General features: G+C 41.3%; 1 protein-coding gene across 4 annotated transcripts in view; it reads left to right on the top strand.

Annotated features, from left to right (window-relative positions):
* SNAPC1 (small nuclear RNA activating complex polypeptide 1) overlaps window positions 1-19,519 on the top strand; it is a 34,892-nt gene that overhangs the window by 10,080 nt on the left and 5,293 nt on the right. Inside the window, exons 7-10 of one of the 4 annotated variants that reach the window (XR_013960211.1) lie at window positions 151-213; window positions 719-896; window positions 8,409-8,559; window positions 16,608-16,706. Coding sequence is in view for 2 of the 4 variants with exons in the window: in XM_080661861.1 (XP_080517987.1) it covers window positions 151-213; window positions 719-820; window positions 8,409-8,559; window positions 16,608-16,706 (415 nt within the window). In the remaining 2 variants the exon portion in view is untranslated. Of the gene's footprint in view, window positions 1-150; window positions 214-627; window positions 666-718; window positions 897-8,408; window positions 8,560-16,607; window positions 16,707-19,519 lie in introns of all 4 variants that reach the window. The other 3 variants (XR_013960212.1, XM_080661861.1, XM_080661862.1) reach the window with 3 other exon arrangements.

The following is a 19,519-nucleotide window of genomic DNA, read 5'->3' as shown; positions in this document are numbered from 1 at the left end:
ACGGCACCTGCTGTGAAAATGTGGTGTGTGTTTCTGTATCTTTACTTTCTTGTACTCTACCTCTGTCTAAAATCTTCTGTGGGTATTCATAGTTTCACTTAATGTTTATGTTTTTTAACTTTTCTCCTTCCTTTGTATTTTTATTTCTAGTCGTGTGAAAGGGCAGCATCATTAGCAAAAATAAAATCAAAGGCCTTTGCAGTTGTTGTTCAGGTAAGTTACTTCTTAAAGGTAATTTAGAAATTGACTTGATGCTTTTTAAAAATTTATTTTATTTATTTTATTTTATTGTTTAAAGCATTACAGATAGTAATACATATATCTCCTTTTTTTCCCCATTGACCTTCCCAGAGCCTCCCCTACTCCCTGTCACATGCCCTCATCCCACGCCCCAGTGTCTTGTGTCCATTGGTTGCGCTTATATGCATGCATACAAGTCCTTCGGTTGATCTCTTTTCCCCTTCCCCAACACTCCCCAGCCTTCCCGCTATAATTTGACAGTCTGTTTGAGGCTTTACTGCCTCTGTATCTATCTTTTTGTTCATCAGGTTATAATGTTCTTTATTTTCCATAAATGAGTGAGATCATGTGGTATTTTTCTTTCATTGCCTGGCTTATTTCATTTAGCATAGTGCTCTCCAGTTCCATCCATGTTGCTGCAAATGGTAAGAATTCTTTCTTTCTTTTTTTTTTAATATATTTTATTGATTTTTTACAGAGAGGAAGGAAGAGGGATAGAGAGTTAGAAACATCGATGAGAGAGAAACATCGATCAGCTGCCTCTTGCACACCTCCTACTGGGGATGTGCCCACAACCAAGGTACATGCCCTTGACCAGAATCGAACCTGGGACCTTTCTGACTGCAGGCGGACGCTCTATCCACTGAGCCAAACCGGTTAAGAATTCGTTCTTTTTTATAGCAGCATAGTATTCCATTGTGTAGATGTACCATAGTTTTCTAATCTACTCTTCTGCTGATGGGCATTTAGGCTGTTTCCAAATCTTAGCTATGGTGAATTGTGCTGCTATGAACATAGGGGTGCATATATCCTTTCTGATTGGCGTTTCTAGTTTCTTGGGATATATTCCTAGAAGTGGGATTACTGGGTCAAATGGGAGTTCCAATTTTAGTTTTTGGAGGAAACGCCATACTGTTCTCCACAGTGGCTGCACCAGTCTGCATTCCCACCAGCATTGCACGAGGGTTCCTTTTTCTCCTCATCCTCACCAGCACTTGTTATTTATTGATTTGTGATGATTGCCATTCTGACAGATGTGAGATGGTACCGCATTGTTGTTTTGATTTGTATCTCTCAGATGATTAGTGACTTTGAGCATGTTTTCATATGTCTCTTGGTCTTCCTTCTGTCTTCTTTCAAAAAGTATCTTCCTTTTATTAAGTTGTATGAGTTCCCTGTAAATGTTGGGAGATTAAACCTTTATCAGTGATAACATTGGCAAATATGTTCTCCTATACAGTGGGCTTTCTTGTTGTTTTGTTGATGGTTTCTTTTGCTGTGCAAAAGCTTTTTATTTTGATGTAGTCCTATTTGTTTATTTTCTCTTTAGTTTCCATTGCCCTAGGAGCAGTATCAGTGAAGAAGTTCCTTCGGCATATGTCTGAGATTTTGCTGCCTGTGGAATTCTCTAGTATTTTTATGATTTGCCGTCTTATGTTTAAGTCCTTTATCCATTTTGAGTTTGTTTTTGTGTATGGTGTAAGTTGGTGGTATAGTTTCATTTTTTTGCATGTATCTGTCCAATTTTCCCAACACCATTTGTTGAAGAGACTGTCTTGATTCCATTGTATGTTCATGCCTCCTTTGTCAAATATTAATTGGGTATAGTGGTTTGGGTCGATTTCTGGATTCTCTATTCTATTCCATTGGCCTACATATCTAGATGTTCTTGTGCCAGTAACAGGCTGTTTTGAGAATAGTGGCTTTGTAATACAGTTTGAAATCTGGTATTGAGATCCCACCTACTCTATTCTTCTTTCTCAGGATTGCTGCAGCTATTCGGGGTCTTCTTTTATTCCAGATGAATTTTTGGAGAGTTCTTTCTAGGTCTGTGAAATATGTCATTGGTATTTTAATGGGGATTGCATTGAATCTATAGATTGCTTTAGGTAGTATGGACATTTTGATGATGTTGATTCTGCCAATCCATGAACATGGTATGTTCTTCCATCTGTTTATGTCTTCCTCCATCTCTTTTTTCAGTGTCCTGTAGTTTTCCACATATAGGTCTTTTAGCTCCTTAGTTAAGTTTATTCCTAGGTAAATTAATTTTTTTGGTTCGATGGTAAATGGGATTGCTTTTTTAGTCTCTCTTTCTGTAAGTTCACTATTGGTGTAAAGAAATGCCATAGATTTATTGGCATTAATTTTGTATCCTGCTACATTGCCGAATTCATTTATTAAGTCTAATAGTTTTTTGATGAAGTCTTTCGGGTTTTTTATGTACAATATCATGTCATCTGTGAATAAGGACAGCTTTACTTCTTGTTTTCCAATTTGGATGCCTTTTATTTCTTCTTCTTGTCTAATCACAATGGCTAATACTTCCAGTACTATGTCAAACAGGAGTGGTGGTGAGAGTGGGCATTCCTGTCTTGTTCCTGTTCTTAGGGGAAATGGTTTTAGTTTTTGCCCATTGAGTATGATGTTGGCTGTGGGTTTGTCATATATGGCTTTTATTATACTGAGGTATGATCCTTCTATTCCCACCTTTCTGAGAGTTTTTAATCAAGAAAGAGTGTTGGATTTTGTCAAATGCTTTTTCAGCATCAATTGATATGACTGTGTGGTTTTTATCTCTCAATTTGTTTATGTGATGTATCACGTTTATTGATTTGTGGATATTGTACCATCCTTGCATCCCTGGGATAAATCCTACTTGGTCATGGTGTATGATCTTTCTGATGTACTGCTGGATCCGATTTGCTAGAATTTTGTTGAGGATTTTGGCATCTATGTTCATGAAGGATATTGGCCTGTAATTCTCTTTCATTGTGTTGTCTTTATCTGGTTTTGGTATTAGGGTGATGCTGGCTTCATAGAATGAGCTTGGAAGTGTTCCTTCCTCTTGAATTTTTTGGAATAGTCTGAGGAGGATAGGTTTTAGCTCTTCCTTGAATCTTTGGTAAAACTCCCCTGTGAAGCCATCTGGCCCCGGGCTTTTGTTTGCTGGATGTTTTTTGATGACTGCTTCAATTTCTTCCATAGTTATTGGCCTATTGAGATTTTTAGATTCTTCCTGATTGAGTTTTGGAAGATTGTATTTTCCTAAGAATATGTCCATTTCCTCCAGGTTGTCCAGTTTGTTGGAATAGAGTTGCTCATAGTATTTTTTAACAATCCTTTGTATTTTGGTGGGGTCTGTTGTTATTTCTCCTCTTTCATTTCTGATTTTGTTTATTTGGGTCCTCTCTCTTTGCTTCTTGGTGAGCCTGGCTAGAGGTTCATCAATCTTGTTTATCCTTTCAAAGAACCAACTCTTGGTTTTGTTGATCTTTTGTATTGTTTTTGTGGTCTCTATGTCGTTTATCTGTGCTCTGATCTTTATTATTTCCTTCCTTCTGCTTACACTTGTTTTTTTTGTTGTTCTCTTTCTAACTCTTTGAGTTGTAGGGTTAGGTAATTTATTACCATTGTTTCTTGTTTTTTACAGAAGGCTTGTATAGCTATGAACTTCCCTCTCAAGACTGCTTTCGCTGTGTCCCATAGATTTTGGATTGTTGTGTTTTCATTGTCGTTTGTTGCCATGATGTTTTTTATTTCTTCTTTGATCTTTCTGGTAACCCAGTCATTGTTTAATAGCATGGTATTTAGTCTCCATGTGTGTGATTTTTTTTGGATTCTTTTTATTGTACTTGATTTCCAGTTTTATGCCATTGTGATCTGAGAAGATGCTTGTTATGATTTCTACCTTCTTGAATTTGAAGGGACTTTGCCTGTGACCCAATATATGGTCTATCTTTGAAAATGACCCATGTGCACTTGAGAAGAATGTATATTCTGTGGCTTTGGGGTGAAATGTTCTGAAGATGTCAGTTAATTCCATCTGATTTAGTGAGTCATTTAGGATTTGTGTTTCTTTGCTGATGTTTTTGTTTAGAGGATTTGTCCAATGGTGATAGTGGGGTATTAAAGTCCCTACTATGATTGTATTGCTGTCAATCTCTCCCTTGATATCCTCCAGAAGTTTTTTTTATGTATTTGGGTGCTCCTGTATTGGGTGCGTATATGTTTACCAGAGCTATTTCTTCTTGTTGGATTATCCCCTTTAGTATTATGAATTGGCCTTCCTTATCTCTTGTTATGTCCTTCACTTTGAGATCTAATTTGTTAGATAAGTATTGCTACCCCAGCTTTTTTTCCATCTCCATTTGCCTGAAAAACCTTTTTCCCATCCCTTCACCCTCAGTCTGTGTGCATCTTTTTTTCTGAGGTGGGTTTCCTGTAGACAGCAGATATATGGGTCATGTTTTCTTATCCACTCAGCTATCCTATGTCTTTTGATTGGGGCATTTATTCCATTTACATTTAAAGTTATTATTGTTAGGCACTTGTTTGTCGCCATTTTTATTCTTTACCCCTGTGTTCCATCTTAGCTTCCTATTTCTTCTTTTTACAGCAGACCCTTTAGCATTTCTTGCATTGCTGGTTTGGTGGTAATAAACTCCCTTAGTCCTTTTTTGTCTGTGAAGCTCCTGATTTCAACCTCAATTTTGATTGATAGCCTTGCTGGGTATAGTATTCTTGGACCCAGACCCTTTCTTTGCATGACTTTGTATATTTCATTCAATTCCCTTCTGGCCTGATGTGTTTCTGTTGAGAAATCTTTCGCTAGTCTGACGGGGGATCCTTTGTAGGTGACTTTCTGTCTCTGGCCGCTTTTAAGATTCTTACTTTGTCATTGGTGTTTGTCAACTTAATTATAATGTGCCTTGGCGTCGGTCTTTTTGGGTTCATTTTGCTTGGGACTCTGTGAGCTTCTTGGATTTTTGTGGGTTTTTTCTTCCCTATATCAGGGAAGTTTTCTGTCATTATTTCTTCAAACAGGTTTTCTATTCCTTGCTCAGTTTCCTTTCCTTTTGGAACCCCTATTATGCGGATGTTGTTTTGTTTCATGTTGTCCCAAAGTTCCCTTAGGCTGTCCTCCTGCTTTTTAATTTTTTTTCTAGAAGCTTCTCTGCTTGGGTATTTTTTCCTACCGTGTTTTCTAGCTTACTGATGTGGTCCTCTGCTTCTTCTAGTCTACTGTTGATCCTTTCTATTGAGTTCTTTATAGCAGCAATGTCATTTTTCATTTCTTCTTGGTTCTTACACATATTATTGAATTTGTCTTCCATTCTTTTCATCCACCTTATGACCATTTCTCTGAATTCTTTCTCTGACAGGTTGAGTGCCTCCATTTCGTTTACTTCCTTTTCTGGTGATGCCTGCTTTTCTTTCATATGCGGACTGTGTCTTTGTCTCCCCATGGTCTCTCTTCTCCGGGTGTCTGGTTATGTAGTTCTGTCTCTCATGATTCTAGTTTTTATTCCTCCAGGCTGGCAGTTCTGTTTCCAAGTGATGCAAGCTTGGTAGAGGCACAACACAATTCATCTGAATCATGGGAGGCTACATTCAGATAGCCTACAGGTGTCAAGCCTGCCTCTGGTCTTCTGTTTCTGTTAGGCAGCTGTGTAAAATAATAGACCCTCCTCTTCCCTGGGCCCACAGCCTCAGGTCAGCGGTCAGCAGGTCAGGTCCTCTCGACTTGATGCTTTTTTAATTACATTTTTATTTTTCATCTGAGTAATACATGTACATAGTTTTAAAAGGCTGATAATACTGTATAGTTTGTATAACCCAAACATTTCCTGCTCCCCACTTCCCACCCCTGTATTCCTAATCTCAAGAGTCAACTGTCTTCAACTTTTTCTGTTTTATTTATTTTTATTATTATTTTTAAAGATACCATTTTTTTAATATATATTTTTATTGGTTACAGAGAAGAAGGAACAGGGAGAGAGAGATAGAAATATCAATGATGACAGAGAATCATTGATCGGCTACCTCCTGCATGGTTCTTGCTGAGGATCAAGCCTGCAACCCTGTCATGTGCCCTTGACCGGAAATGAACCCAGGACCCTTCAGTCCATGGGCTGGCATTCTATCCACTGAACCAAATTGGCTGAGGCTCTTTTCATTTATTTTTTAAAACTTTTTCTCTTTTAATTACTTCTGGTATTTACCTGGAATTTTGATGCCATTGTTCTTTTTTTTTTTTTTAATCCTCACCTGAGGATATTTTTCCATTGATTTCTTTTAATTTATTTATTTTTAATATATTTTATTGATTTTTTACAGAGAGGAAGGGAGAGGGAGAGAGAGTTAGAAACACTGATGAGAGAGAAACATCAGTCAGCTGCCTCCTGCACACTCCCTACTGGGGATGTGCCCACAACCAAGATATGTGCTTTTGACCGGAATCGAACCTGGGACCCTTGAGTCTGCAGGCTGACGCTCTATCCACTGAGCCAAACCCATTAGGGCTCCATTGATTTTTAGAAAGAGTGGAAGGGAGGGGTGAGACAGAGGATCATGGATATGAGAGAAACACATCGATGGATTGCCTTCTGCACTCACCCTGACCAAGGGCCAGGGGTGAGCCTGCAACTGAGGTCTGTGCCCTTGACTGGAATTGAACCCAGGACCCTTCAGCCCATTGGTCGATGCTCTATGCACTGAGTAAAACTGGCTAGGGCAATGCCGTTGTTCTTAATTGTCTTCCAGCTTTTGTTTTCTTGTTCTTTGAAAGTTTTAGGATTTTCTCTTAATCCCTGGAGATGTGAAAGTTCATGATGATGTAACTTGCTGTAGGTAATTTTCCCTCTGTCCTTGGCTCTCATGGGTGGGCATCCTTTGATTTAATAGCCTTCAGTTTGGAGGAATTTTTTTGTATTGTTTCTTTGATAGAGTTCTTTGCTGCATTTTTGCTTTTTCTTTTCTTGAACTTTTTTTTCCGTTTTTAATCTCTCTTTTCAGAGAGATTTCTTAAACTTTGTCTTCTGAACATTACATTGAATTATTTTATTTCTGTTGACTTCTTTCATTACTGATTTTTTTTTCTTTGAATATTTTTCTACTTGAAAGTATTCTTTTTTTTTTTTTTGGATGCATTATCTTGTCTCTGTGGATGTTAATTATAGTTTTTTTTGAAGTTTCCTCCTTTTCTCTTGGAGTTCCTATTTTGCTGGCTTTTTCAAATGTTTGAAGATTCTTGGATCATTTTTAAGAGTGGTCATGTGGAGATACAGCATTTTAATCTCAATATTTCTTTTTCGGTTAGTCAGTACTCTGCTTAAGCATTGACTGGTTTAAATAAAATGTCCGTGGACTGTCCCTCCGTTTCTCACCTTTGATGTAGCCTTCACTGTCTTCAAGTGCAATTCATGACTGCTCCAGCCTTGCATATCCCCGATTCAGGAAAGGGAGAATTTATTTGCTAACAGTTCAACAGAATTCTAAAATTGAGTTGTGTGAGTTATGATAGAGATCATATGCCCACCCCTGAACAAAATCCCAGTGACCACTGGGTTGCAAAATTCATATTTTACTAGATCATGGCCACATGGCCAGACCTGGAGCCAGGCATAAAATAGTTCCACTCAATGCACATGGTGGAAATTAAGAAAAATAAAATATTAGAAGAAAAGAGAATAGGTTATCAGACAGTAAAACATAGTACTTGTCCTTTATGCCTCCCTTTCCCAACCATGCAACTACAACTACATCTTTACCCAGTTTGAGTAGATGGTGATGACAACTGTAGGAACTTTTCCTATCCTATATAATAAAAGGGTAATATGCAAATTGACTCTAAAGGTGGAATGACCGGGAACGACTGGTCGCTATGATGCTCACTGACCACCAGGGTGCAGACACTCAAAGCAGGAGCTGCCCCCTGGTGTTCAGTGCACTCCCACAGGGGGAGCTCTGCTCAGCCACAAGCCAGGCTGATGGCTTGTGAGCACAGCAGTGGTGGTGGAAGCCTCTCCCACCTCCTTGGCAGCGGGCCTAAGCCATCAGTTGGACATCCCCTGAGGGCTCCTGGGCTGCCAGAGGGATGTCTTGACTGCCAGCTTAGGCCCGAACCCCCAGGGGGCTCCCAGACTGGGCGCAGGCTGGGCTGAGGGACCCCCCTACTCCTGAGTGCACGAATTTTGTGCACCAGGCCTCTAGTTGTAAAGATAAAAGAGTATTTACATGTGATAAGTATCAAGCAAGCCAGTGTAATGGTAAACTACTTATAACAAATATTGTTGTAAATCTTTCCTCGTTTTTGTGTATTTTGTCTTTATCAGCTGTATTCATTTTGTAATTCATTATGGTTAATTGGATTTCTTACTCTTAAGGCTTCCAAGTCAAGACGGCATCGCCAAGTCAAACTTGACTCTTCTGACTCTGATTCTGCCTCTGGTCAAGGACCAATCAAAGCAACCAGGGAAAAAAGAAACAAAGAAACATTGAATTCCCCAGGAAGGAAGATGTCTTCTAACAAAAGAGGTAACTTTTTAAAGTGTTTTTGAGATTCTACATGGGAGAATGGATTTTATTTATAATCTCCCCTCACTGATTTTTTATTATTAAAAAGGATTAAATACTTGCTTGACTGAGAACCTTATGAGATTTAACATTAAAAATAAATTAATTATCTTAGATTCTTAGAATCTTACTGTTGAAAGAGACCCTAGGAGAGTCATAAAATCCATTATTTCATAGATGATGAAATTTTGGACCATATCTATACTAATAAAAGGGTAATATGCTAATTAGACATCTTCTGGACATCCAACTTCCTTCCAGACAGGGGGCAGCCAGGCTGGCAGGGGGGCAGTTAGTGGGTGGCCAGGATGGCAGGGGGGCAATTAGGGAGTGACCAGTCTGGCAGGGGGGCAGTTAGGAGGTGACCAGACCGGCAAGGGGGCAGTTAGGGGCGATCAGGCAGGCAGGTAGAGGTGGTTAGGGGTGATCAGGCAGGCAGGTAGAGGTGGTTAGGAGCAATCAGGCATGCAGGTAGAGTGGTTAGGTGCGATCAGGCAGGCCGACAGGGGAGCAGTTAGAGGGCCGCCAGGCCAACAGGGGGGCACTTAGGGGGTGACCAGGGTGGCAGGGGACCAGTTAGGGGGTGATCAGGCAGGCAGGTAGAGTGGTTAGGGGCAATCAGGCAGGCTAGCAGTTAGGAGCCAGTGGTTAGGTCCCTGTGGGATGGGGCCTAAACAGGCAGTTGGACATCCCCTGAGGGATCCCGGATTGGAGAGGGTGCAGGCCAGGCTTAGGGACCCCCCACCCACCTGCCCCCATGCATGAATTTTGTGCACCGGGCCTCTAGTAGATTTATAATATAATTTCCTAAAAATGATATAGCTAGACAGTTATAGAATCAGTCTAGAACTTTCCAGATCATACTGTATTCTTAGTTCTTGTGTGTGAAACAAATGTGTAGAATAAGGTATAAGCAATAACATTCTGTAAATCGTATTTCCCTCTGGGCTGCACTAATTAAGCTATACCTGTTTTTCTTTTGAAATAGTGTATCTATGAAATTACCTTTGGTATTTGTTTCTTAAAGAAATGACTATGTATTTTAATAGTTTAAATTTTAAAAATTATACAGATAACATATGTAATCATCATACATGAAATTGGGGTTTGATTAGCAGTCTCAGGGTAAAAAAGGAGCACTAGAAACATTAAATATTTAATGACTAATATAAAACACATTCCTAACTACTACTGGGAGTAGCATGGTAGGTAGGTGGGAACAAACTAAAAATAGGAACACTAAGTAAAAGGCTGTATTGGAGTAATGAGTATCTGACCAGGTGGTTGTAGGAATTAGATGAGCAGATTAACAGATATGACAGCCAATGTATATCTGTAGGTAACCAGATATAGAGAGTGATGGAGAGGGATTAGACAAGGATGTTTAATGCTTCAACAGCTGAGGGAATATTGGTGCCTTTAACAGAAATAAGAATCATAGGATGAAGTTTTTATTTTGCGGGGAGGGGTGGATGGATATATACCAATCTGCCTTTTCAAGCTCAATTCCTACAATAGCTCTCTAGCACACAAATAGGTGCTTGGTATATTGATTGGATTTACTAGGTTTGTTTTACTTAAGCTTTGGCTGTACTTGCTCACCATTCTTAGAATTGAACATGCACATTTCTGGAAGGACATTAGTAATAGTAATGATGATAAGATGATGAAGAGGATCTTATGTAACCTTATCATCTGCCCAACTTCTTTCACATGTCTAAGTCACCTAGCTACTAAATAGACCTGAGGCTTGAATGAATGGCAGTCTGCCTGAATCCAAGCCTGAATCTTTAATGGCTATCCTTGCTGTCTCTCAGATAATTGCAAATGTGGATCTGGAGCTCAAATTAGACATGCACTTAACTAAGTTGTATTTGAGTTGCATGTCTAGTAATCATTAGTTTTGAGATTGAGCAATAGTCTATTATTTTTAATTGCATCCCACACGGTGTGCTTTGAGCATAGTAAAACTATGTATCTATCTGACATCCTTTGGGGAATTAGTTTTATGGATAATTGAGATTAATGATTTAAATGTCAAAATTTACTTCTTAAAAGTTTAATTATTCTGGTTGATATCTTTCTAAAACATATTCTTTGCTATATGTTTCTTGTTTTCTGTAATGTGCATTTATCATTTTTATAATTAGAAAAATACTAAAATTATTTTTTCTTATTCTCCTATTTTTTAAAATGTATCCTGAACATAATTTAATTTTCTCTATGACTCAGGGTTAGCATCATGAGCATATTATTTTACTGGGTTTTATAATACAATGATCCTATCAAGTGGGGGCATTTTATCTTTAAACTCATGGCTTTATGCTGCAGTTCTGTGTCAGCTCTGTGTCCTATTCTTTAAATACAGTTTTTCTGTCACACTCTTGTGGTGGGTGTCTTCTCTCTGTTCTCAGTGTGCAGGCTGGTAGCAATTTTTTTTGTTCTTTTGCTACTTCTTAATTGTAATGGTTTAAGAAACTGTCCATTCTTTTTAGTTTTCTGCAAAATAAATGTAATTAGGTTCTGGATAAAGGCTGAGGAACATACCTGTGACTGAAGTTCATGTACTTTATTTTATTTTATTTTTTGGTTAATCTTCACCAGAGGATATTTTTCCTGTTGCTTTTCAGAGAGAGTGGAAGGGAGGGAGGGAGAGAGTGAGAGGAAAAGAAAGATAGAGAAACATCAATGTGAGATGTTTCTCCTGCACCTGCCCCAACTGGGTATGGGGATTGAATCTGCAACCCAGGTACATGCCCTTGATTGGAAATCAAACTTGCGGCCCTTCGGTACAAGGTCTGACACTCTAACCATTGAAAAACACTTGCCAGGGCTCATGTGCTTTATTTAATAACAGAGGTGTGGTGCACGAAATTGTGCACAGGTGGGGTCCCTCAGCCTGGCCAGTGATTGGGGCTGATGGAGGGGATGGCTTGCTAGGGGGACGGACTGCGGGAGGTTGGCCGGCGGTGGGGAGGGACCGCAGGAGGTTGGCCAGCTGGCTGGGTGGTGGGAGGGGGTGGGACCGTGGGAGGTTAGCCTGCTGGGAGTTGGGGGGACCATGGGAGGGTGGCTGTGGGAACGCACTGACCACCAGGGGGCAGCTCCTGTGTTAAGTGTCTGCCCCCTGGTGGTCAGTGCAATCATAGCAACCAGTCATTTGGTTGCTTAGGTTTTGATATATATGGACTAGAGGCCTGATGCATGAAATTTGTGCAAGAATAAGTCTTCCTTCTCCCAGCTGCTGGCACCGACTTCTCTCTGTCACCCAGGCCCCGGGCTTCCCTCTGGCTGCCGGCAGGCACCCGGGACCTGGGTTTCCCTTGCAGCCCTGGCATCATCCAGAAGGTCACCCAGAAGGACGTCCAGTCTAATTAGCATATTATACTTTTATTATTACAGATGTGGGCTTTGAGATAAATATCCTGAAGTTTTGTGTGCTCACTTCTTGGTTCCTGACTGCATTATTGGAAGGTGTGTGTGTGTGTGTGTGTGTGTGTATGTGTGTGTGTGTGAGTGAAGCCTGGTGTTTTTTGTTTTTTTTTTTTTATATATTTTATTGATTCTTTACAGAGAGGAAGGGAGAGGAACAGAGAGTTAGAAACATCGATGAGAGAGAAACATCGATCAGCTGCCTCTTGCACACCTCCTACTGGGGATGTGCCCGCAGCCAAGGTACATGCCCTTGACCGGAATCGAACCTGGAACCTTCCAGTCCGCAGGCCGACGCTCTATCCACTGAGCCAAACGGTTAGGGCTCTTTTTTTTTTAAGAAGTTTTAGAATATCGCCAAAACCGGTTTGGCTCAGTGGATAGAGCGTCAGCCTGCGGACTGAAGGGTCCCAGGTTCGATTCTGGTCAAGGGAATATAACTTGGTTGTGGGCACATCCCCAGTAGGAAGTGTGCAGGAGGCAGCTGATCGATGTTTCTCTCTCATCGATGTTTCTGACTATCTATCCCTCTTCCTTCCTCTCTGTAAAAAATCAATAAAATATATTAAAAAAAAGAACTTTTAGAGAATATTGCTTTTTATTTTTTAAACATTCATTTAATGTAAAAGTACTAGATCTCTAAATTGCAGTCAGTCATCATGTGACGTCTAGTTTGTTTCTCAGTTTTGAACTCAGAAATCCTTTATCATTGTTGGATAGATTCTGTTAGGTTGTAAATGTGGATTAAAAAGTCATTAATAATTGATATGGATGGACATGACTAAACGATTGTGAAGAACAATATTAATAATTTTAGGTAGAGCAAACTATAATTTTGTTAACAATTGAAAAATTTATAGGTTCTAAGTGTAAAAAATATGATTAGAAATGGAAAGAGATTTTCTAAAAGATTATCGTCTTAAAAATCATGTAAAAATTATGGTAGTTAATATGTAGGACTTGCAAGTAAGGGTAAAATTCTATTTTAATGACTCAATAGAAATTGATATTAAGTTTGAATTGTGTTCAAAATGGAAACTTACTGCTACAGTTTAATCAACTCCATCTTAGAGCAATCTCTTCATTCCATAAAATCTGTACCCCATTAAGATCTCAGTATATGTTGTTCAGAGCAGAAGGCTTAAACTCATTTTCACTTAATGTCTTGCCTTCTGTGCTAACAGGAACTTATTTACATACTAGAGGCCTGGTGCATGAAATTTGTGCACTCGGGGTGGGGGGGGTCCCTCAGCCTGGATTGCAAGAGGGTGCAGTCCAGGCCAAGGGACCCCACCAGTGCACGTTCGGGGCTGGGGAGGGACACGGGAGGTTGGCCAGCCGGGGAGGGACCATGGGAGGGCTCCAGAGCATGCCTGACCTGCCTCGCTCAGTTGGACCCCAGCAGCAAGCTAACCTACTGGTTGGAGCATCTGCCTCCTGGTGGTCAGTGCATGTCATAGCGACCGGTTGATCAGTCGACTGCCCCCTCGTGGTCAGTGCATGCCATAGTGAGTGGTTGAGCTGCATTAGCATATCATTAGCATACTAGGGGCCCAGTGCACAAATTCGTGCACCTTGAAAGGAACTGTGGGCTGCGAGGCTGCAGTGGGCACAGGGGCGGGTCTTGGCCCATCCTCTGCGCCCCTGCCTAGCCCCTCCCACTGTGGCCCCCAATCCCCTGTCTGCTGGCAGCCCCGCTCCCCCTGCTGCCGCTCCCATGTGCTGACAGTGCCAGCCCTGCTCACACCCGATGATGGCGCAGAGCAGTTAGGGCCATCGCAAGCAGCAGGTGTGAGAGGTGGCTGCTGGCCCCAATTGGCCTTCAGGAGCAGGGGGAGGTGGAGAAGCCCGCAGGGGCAATTAGGACCAGCAGCCGCTGCTCACACCTGCTGATGGTGCTGAGTGATCAGGATTAACACCAGGCGCTGGCAACAGGTGCAAGCGGTAGCTCTGGCGCTGGTTGCGGGTGCAAGCAGGGCCGGTGTTGGCAGCAGGTGCAAGTGTTGGCTCTGGTGCCAGCAGCGGCAGCAGGTGCGAGCGCCCAGCAGGACCGTGGCACACGGGAGCAAATAATTTTCAGTAACCACCAGAGGCTTGCCCTGATGACAGAGACCGGAGCCCCACTTTGGTTTGGCACCCCCACTCACCTGCTCCACCATCCCGGCGCGGCCAATGCCCACCACGTTCTGTGCGTGCCCCTGGTGGTCAGCGCGTGTCATAGCGACTGGTTTTTCGGTTGTTTGGTGGTTCTGCCATTTGGTCTATTTGCATATTAGGATTTTATATGTATAGATTACACTTGGATTGGTTGAATGGCTGACTGGATGACCGGACACTTAGCATATTAGGCTTTTATTATATAGGATACTAGAGGCCTGGTGCACGAAATTTGTGCATGGGGGGGTGTCCCTCAGCCTGGCCTGCACCCTTTCCAATCTGGGACCCCTCAGGGGATGTCCGACTGCCAGTTTAGGCCCAATCCCGCAGAGGGTGATCAGGCCGGCAGGGGAACATTGAGGCGTCAATCAGGCTGGCAGGGGAGCAGTTAGGGGGCAATCAGGCTGGCAGGCAGAAGCATTTAGGGGCAGTCAGGCAGGCAGACAGGCGAGCAGTTAAGATCCAGCGGTCCCAGATTGTGAGAGGGATGTCTGACTGCCAGTTTAGGCCCGATCCCCTGCTGGCCTCAGGCTTAAACCGGCAGTCGGACATCCCTTTCACAATTCGGGACCGCTGGATCTTAACCGCTCGCCTGCCTGTCTGCCTGATCGCCCCTTAACCGCTCTCCTGCCAACCTGATTGATGCCTAACTGCTCCCCTGCCAGCCTGATCGCACCCAATTGCCCTCCCCTGCCAGCCTGATCGCCCACAACTTCCCCTGCTGCGACCCACCTCCTCCACCGAGACCCGCCTCCTCTGTGTGAGGCGGCGAAGACACCGGGACCGGCCTCCTCCATGCCGTGCGGAGCCACGGGACCCCCAGGCCTCACTGTGCAGAGCGGCCGCTGGGCCCTGCCTCTGCTGTGTGTGCAGCCATCTTGTTACAGCCAATTTGTAACAGCCATCTTGTGACAACGTGAGGGCATGACGACCACATAGGCCAGTGGTCAGCAAACTACGGCATGTGAGCCACATGCGGCTCACGAGCCGTGGTTTGCCACTCTGTTGACTAATGAGTTTGCTGACCACTGACCTAGACTCTCGATTCCAATAATTACAGGCTGTTGTTGTTCCTTGTGATTAAGCCCCTATCCCAGTGGTCGGCAAGCGCATTAGTCAACAGAGCAGCAAACTGTGGCTTGTGAGCCACATGTGGCTCACGAGCCGCAGTTTGCCGACCATTGACCTAGGCTATTATTCCTGTATGAAATATTGTATTATAAAATAGTTGAATCATATGTAATCATTTAACAAATACTTATTGAAGCTCTACTATATGCCAGGCACTCTTCTAAGTGCTGGAGTACATCAACTTAAACCAAAACCTATCTTCATGAGGCTTACATCCTAGTGGGAGAGGCAGACTGTAAAGAAACAAATAAATATACAATATGTCAGGCAGTAGAATTGTTACAGAGAAGAATGAGGAAGCATCTATACTAATAAAAGGGTAATATGCTAATTAGACCAGACGTCTTTGGACATCATTTGGATGTCCTTTCTGACGAAGCTGGGGCCCAGGCGAAGCCAGCCAGGGTCTCGGGTGCCTGCGGTCGGCCCAGTTGAAGCCAGCTGGGTCCCAGGTGCCTGTGGGTGGCCTGGGCAAAGCCAACCCGGGTCTCGGGTGCCTGTGGTTGGCCCAGGTGAAGCCAGTTGGGGTCCCAGGTGCCTGCAGGTGGCCTGGGCAAAGCCAGCTGGGGTCCCAGGTGCCAGAGGGAAGCCGGTGCTGGCAGCCAGGGGAAGGAAGGCCTACTCTTGCACGAATTTTCGTGCATCGGGCCTCTAGTAAGGAATAAATAGTGACTCTTGGGAGGGGGTTGCTCTTGGGACATGGGTGTTATGCGCTAAATGAGACTTGATCTGACAATGGTATCTGATAAATTTGAATAAATTTCTTCAGACAACAGAAGGTTGATGTAGAAAACCTCCAAAGTTTTGGAAAATGCAAAGTCAATGGCAAATTATAACTAGAGAAATATGTCTTGTAGAGCATATGTGGTGATAAAAGGAAGTGTGTCTTCATTCAAAAACAAGGCTATTAACTTTAAAATTACATTTGTGATTAATTAATATAGTCAAAGTAACACATGTGATTATCCCCTGATAGCAACAGATAACATACTGTGCTGTGTATGAAAAGGATTAAATAAGATATCTGTATTTGGCTAATTTTGTTTCTTCCCCTTTCCTCCATTTTCTTTAATGGAAGAATTAGAGACTGTTTCAAAGCATAGATAGATACAAATGTATTAATACTTAAAGATACATATTTTAACATGCATATTTCTGTTTACCATTACAGTTTTAGTTTTTAGTTTAAACATCTATTTTTTTTATAATAGTGACATTACTTGTATAAATACTTTTTCTTAAAAATTAACATTCTTTTTGATATAAAACCATTTTTTGTTTATTTTCAGATGACAAACAGAATGTACATAAGGAAGATAGGTGTTTGAGTCTGAGTATGCCTGTAATTACAGAGGATGATGAGGAGAACGGAAGTCAGAGTGAAACAGGTACAGATGTGGTTTTGTCAAACTGGGAAAGAAAGCTATGCTCAGAGCATTAAGGTTTAGAACCCTTGAAGATTATGATGATTCTGTATTCTTGTTTTTATCTTTGGCACATAGGAGAATTTTAGTATTAATCATACTGTTAATGAAAACACTTAAGAGTAGTAATTGGTAATCCATATAGGATAATGCCTAATGACTTTCTTTTTTTAAGTTTCTTTAAGATTTTTTGTTTTGAATTGATCTCAGAGAAGAATGGAGAGGGAAAGAGAGAAACATCAATGATAAGAGAGAATCATTGATCAGCTGCGTCCTGCATTCCCCACACTTGGGATTGAGCCTGCAACCTGGGCATATGCCCTGACTGGGAATTGAACTGTGACCTCCTGGTTCATAGGTTGAAACTCAACCACTGAGCCACACCAGCTGGTCAATGACTTTTTTCATTTGGGCTATGTATTTATTCAGCAAGCATTTATTGGGTGCCTCTTGTTTTTCAAGTACTTAGCTAAATTCTTATAGTATATATACTATAATAATTTAAGGACCATATTATTTTAATCACTGTGATTGTAGATCTGAGTGTATCTGAGCACAGTGACTGGCCCATAGTGGACCTAAGTAAATATTTGTTGAATGGTTTATATCAGTCTTTGTCCCCAAGGACCTTAAAGTTTAGTGTGGGAGGAAAATAAGTCAGTACACTATGGTAAAGAGAAGCAGGGTGCTATAGAAGCTTATGGAAGACAAAGAATAGACAATTAAAAGGTATTATTTGTTCCCTCAGAAATCTGAGCATTTCTGTGGTTTGCTTATGTCAGCATAAAACTGTCCTTTACAATCTTGTGAATTTCAGATCTTAGCTTCTCTCCAGTCTTGCTTGCGGGCTTTTACTGTGTGTAAACTGTTAATCAACCACATACCTTAAGGCCAGCTAACAAGTCCTGTTTGAAAATCTATCAGCTTGTTATTGTTAAAAATTTGGTTTTCATTAATGATTATTACATATGCACATAATTTATTTTACAGTTCAAATAATTTTATAGTACTCATAAGAAACCAGTCTTCTAACTCTGACTCCCATTTATTAATCCCCAGAGACAACCACTTTTAACACTATTACTAATTACCTTTGTGTCTCTAAATAACATGTTTATATTGCCATTTCTTCATATTTCAATTCTGTGGATTATCTATTGGCTTCCCACTGAGGAAGGCGAGGATTTAATTCTCTCATATTCTTCAACTCTCACCCCAAACACATGGATGCTTTGGCATTGTAATGTTGTATTACCCTCCCAATATATTTATTATTTTAGTTGTATTGGTATTCAACATTTACAAGACATTATTGGCAGTAGGGCCATGGAATAGACTATAATTTTTTCTTTTTTTTAAATTTCTTTATTGATTAAGGTATTACATATGTGTCTTCATCCCTCCATTAACTCCCAACCCCCCCCCCCCCCACTCATTCCCTCACCCCCCTGGTGTTCGTGTCCATTGGTTAGCCTTATATTCATGCATACAGATCCTTTGGTTGATCTCTCCTCCTTTCCCCCACCCTCCCCTATCTTCCCTCTGAGGTTTGGCAGTCTGATCGATGCTTCTCTGTCTCTGGATCTGTCCCTGTTCATCAGTTTATGTTGTTCATTGTATTCCACAAATGAGTGAGATCATGTGGTATTTATCTTTCTCTGACTGGCTTATTTCACTTAGTATAATGCTCTCCAGTTCCATCCATGCTGTTGCAAATGGTAAGAACTCCTTTTTTACTGCAGCATAGTATTCCATTGTGTAGATGTACCACAGTTTTTTAATCCACTCATCTGCTGATGGGCACTTAGGCTGTTTCCAAATCTTAGCTATGGTATATTGTGCTGCTATGAACATAGGGGTGCATATATCCTTTCTGATTGGTGTTTCTAGTTTCTTGGGATATATTCCTAGAAGTGGGATCACTGGGTCAAATGGGAGTTCCAATTTTAGTTTTTTGAGGAAACTCCATACTGTTCTCCACAGTGGCTGCACCAGTCTGCATTCCCACCAGCATTGCACGAGGGTTCCTTTTTCTCTGCATCCTCGCCAACACTTGTGGTTTGTTGATTTGTTGATGATAGCCATTCTGACAGGTGTGAGATGGTATCGCATTGTTGTTTTGATTTGCATCTCTCTGATGACTAGTGACTTTGAGCATGTTTTCATATGTCTCTTAGCCTTCCTTCTGGCCTCCTTCGAAAAGTGTCTATTTAGGTCCTTTGCCCATTTTTTGATTGGATTGTTTATCTTCCTTTTGTTGAGTTGTATGAATTCCCTGTAAATGTTGGAGATTGAACCTTTATTGGTGATGACATTGGCAAATATGTTCTCCCATGCAGTGGGCTTTCTTGTTGTTTTGTTGATGGTTTCTTTTGCTGTGCAAAAGCTTTTTATTTTGATGTAATCCCATTTGTTTATTTTCTCTTTAGTTTCCATTGCCCTAGGAGTGGTATTGGTGAAAAAGTTCCTTCGGCATATGTCTGAGATTTTGCTGCCTGTGGATTCTAGTATTTTTATGATTTGCCGTCTTATGTTTAAGTCCTTTATCTATTTTGAGTTTGTTTTTGTGTATGGTGTAAGTTGGTGGTCTAGTTTCATTTTTTTGCATGTATCTGTCCAATTTTCCCAACACCATTTGTTGAAGAGACTGTCTTGATTCCATTTTATGTTCATGCCTCCTTTGTCAAATATTAATTGGGCATAATGGTTTGGGTCGATTTCTGGATTCTCTATTCTATTCCATTGATCTATATGTCTGTTCTTGTGCCAGTACCAGG

Source organism: Plecotus auritus (genome assembly GCF_963455305.1).
Source record: "Plecotus auritus genome assembly, chromosome: 1".
NCBI lineage: Eukaryota > Metazoa > Chordata > Mammalia > Chiroptera > Vespertilionidae > Plecotus > Plecotus auritus.
The sequence above is the reverse complement of the archived record's forward strand: the minus strand, read 5'-3'. Positions and strand labels throughout refer to the sequence as shown.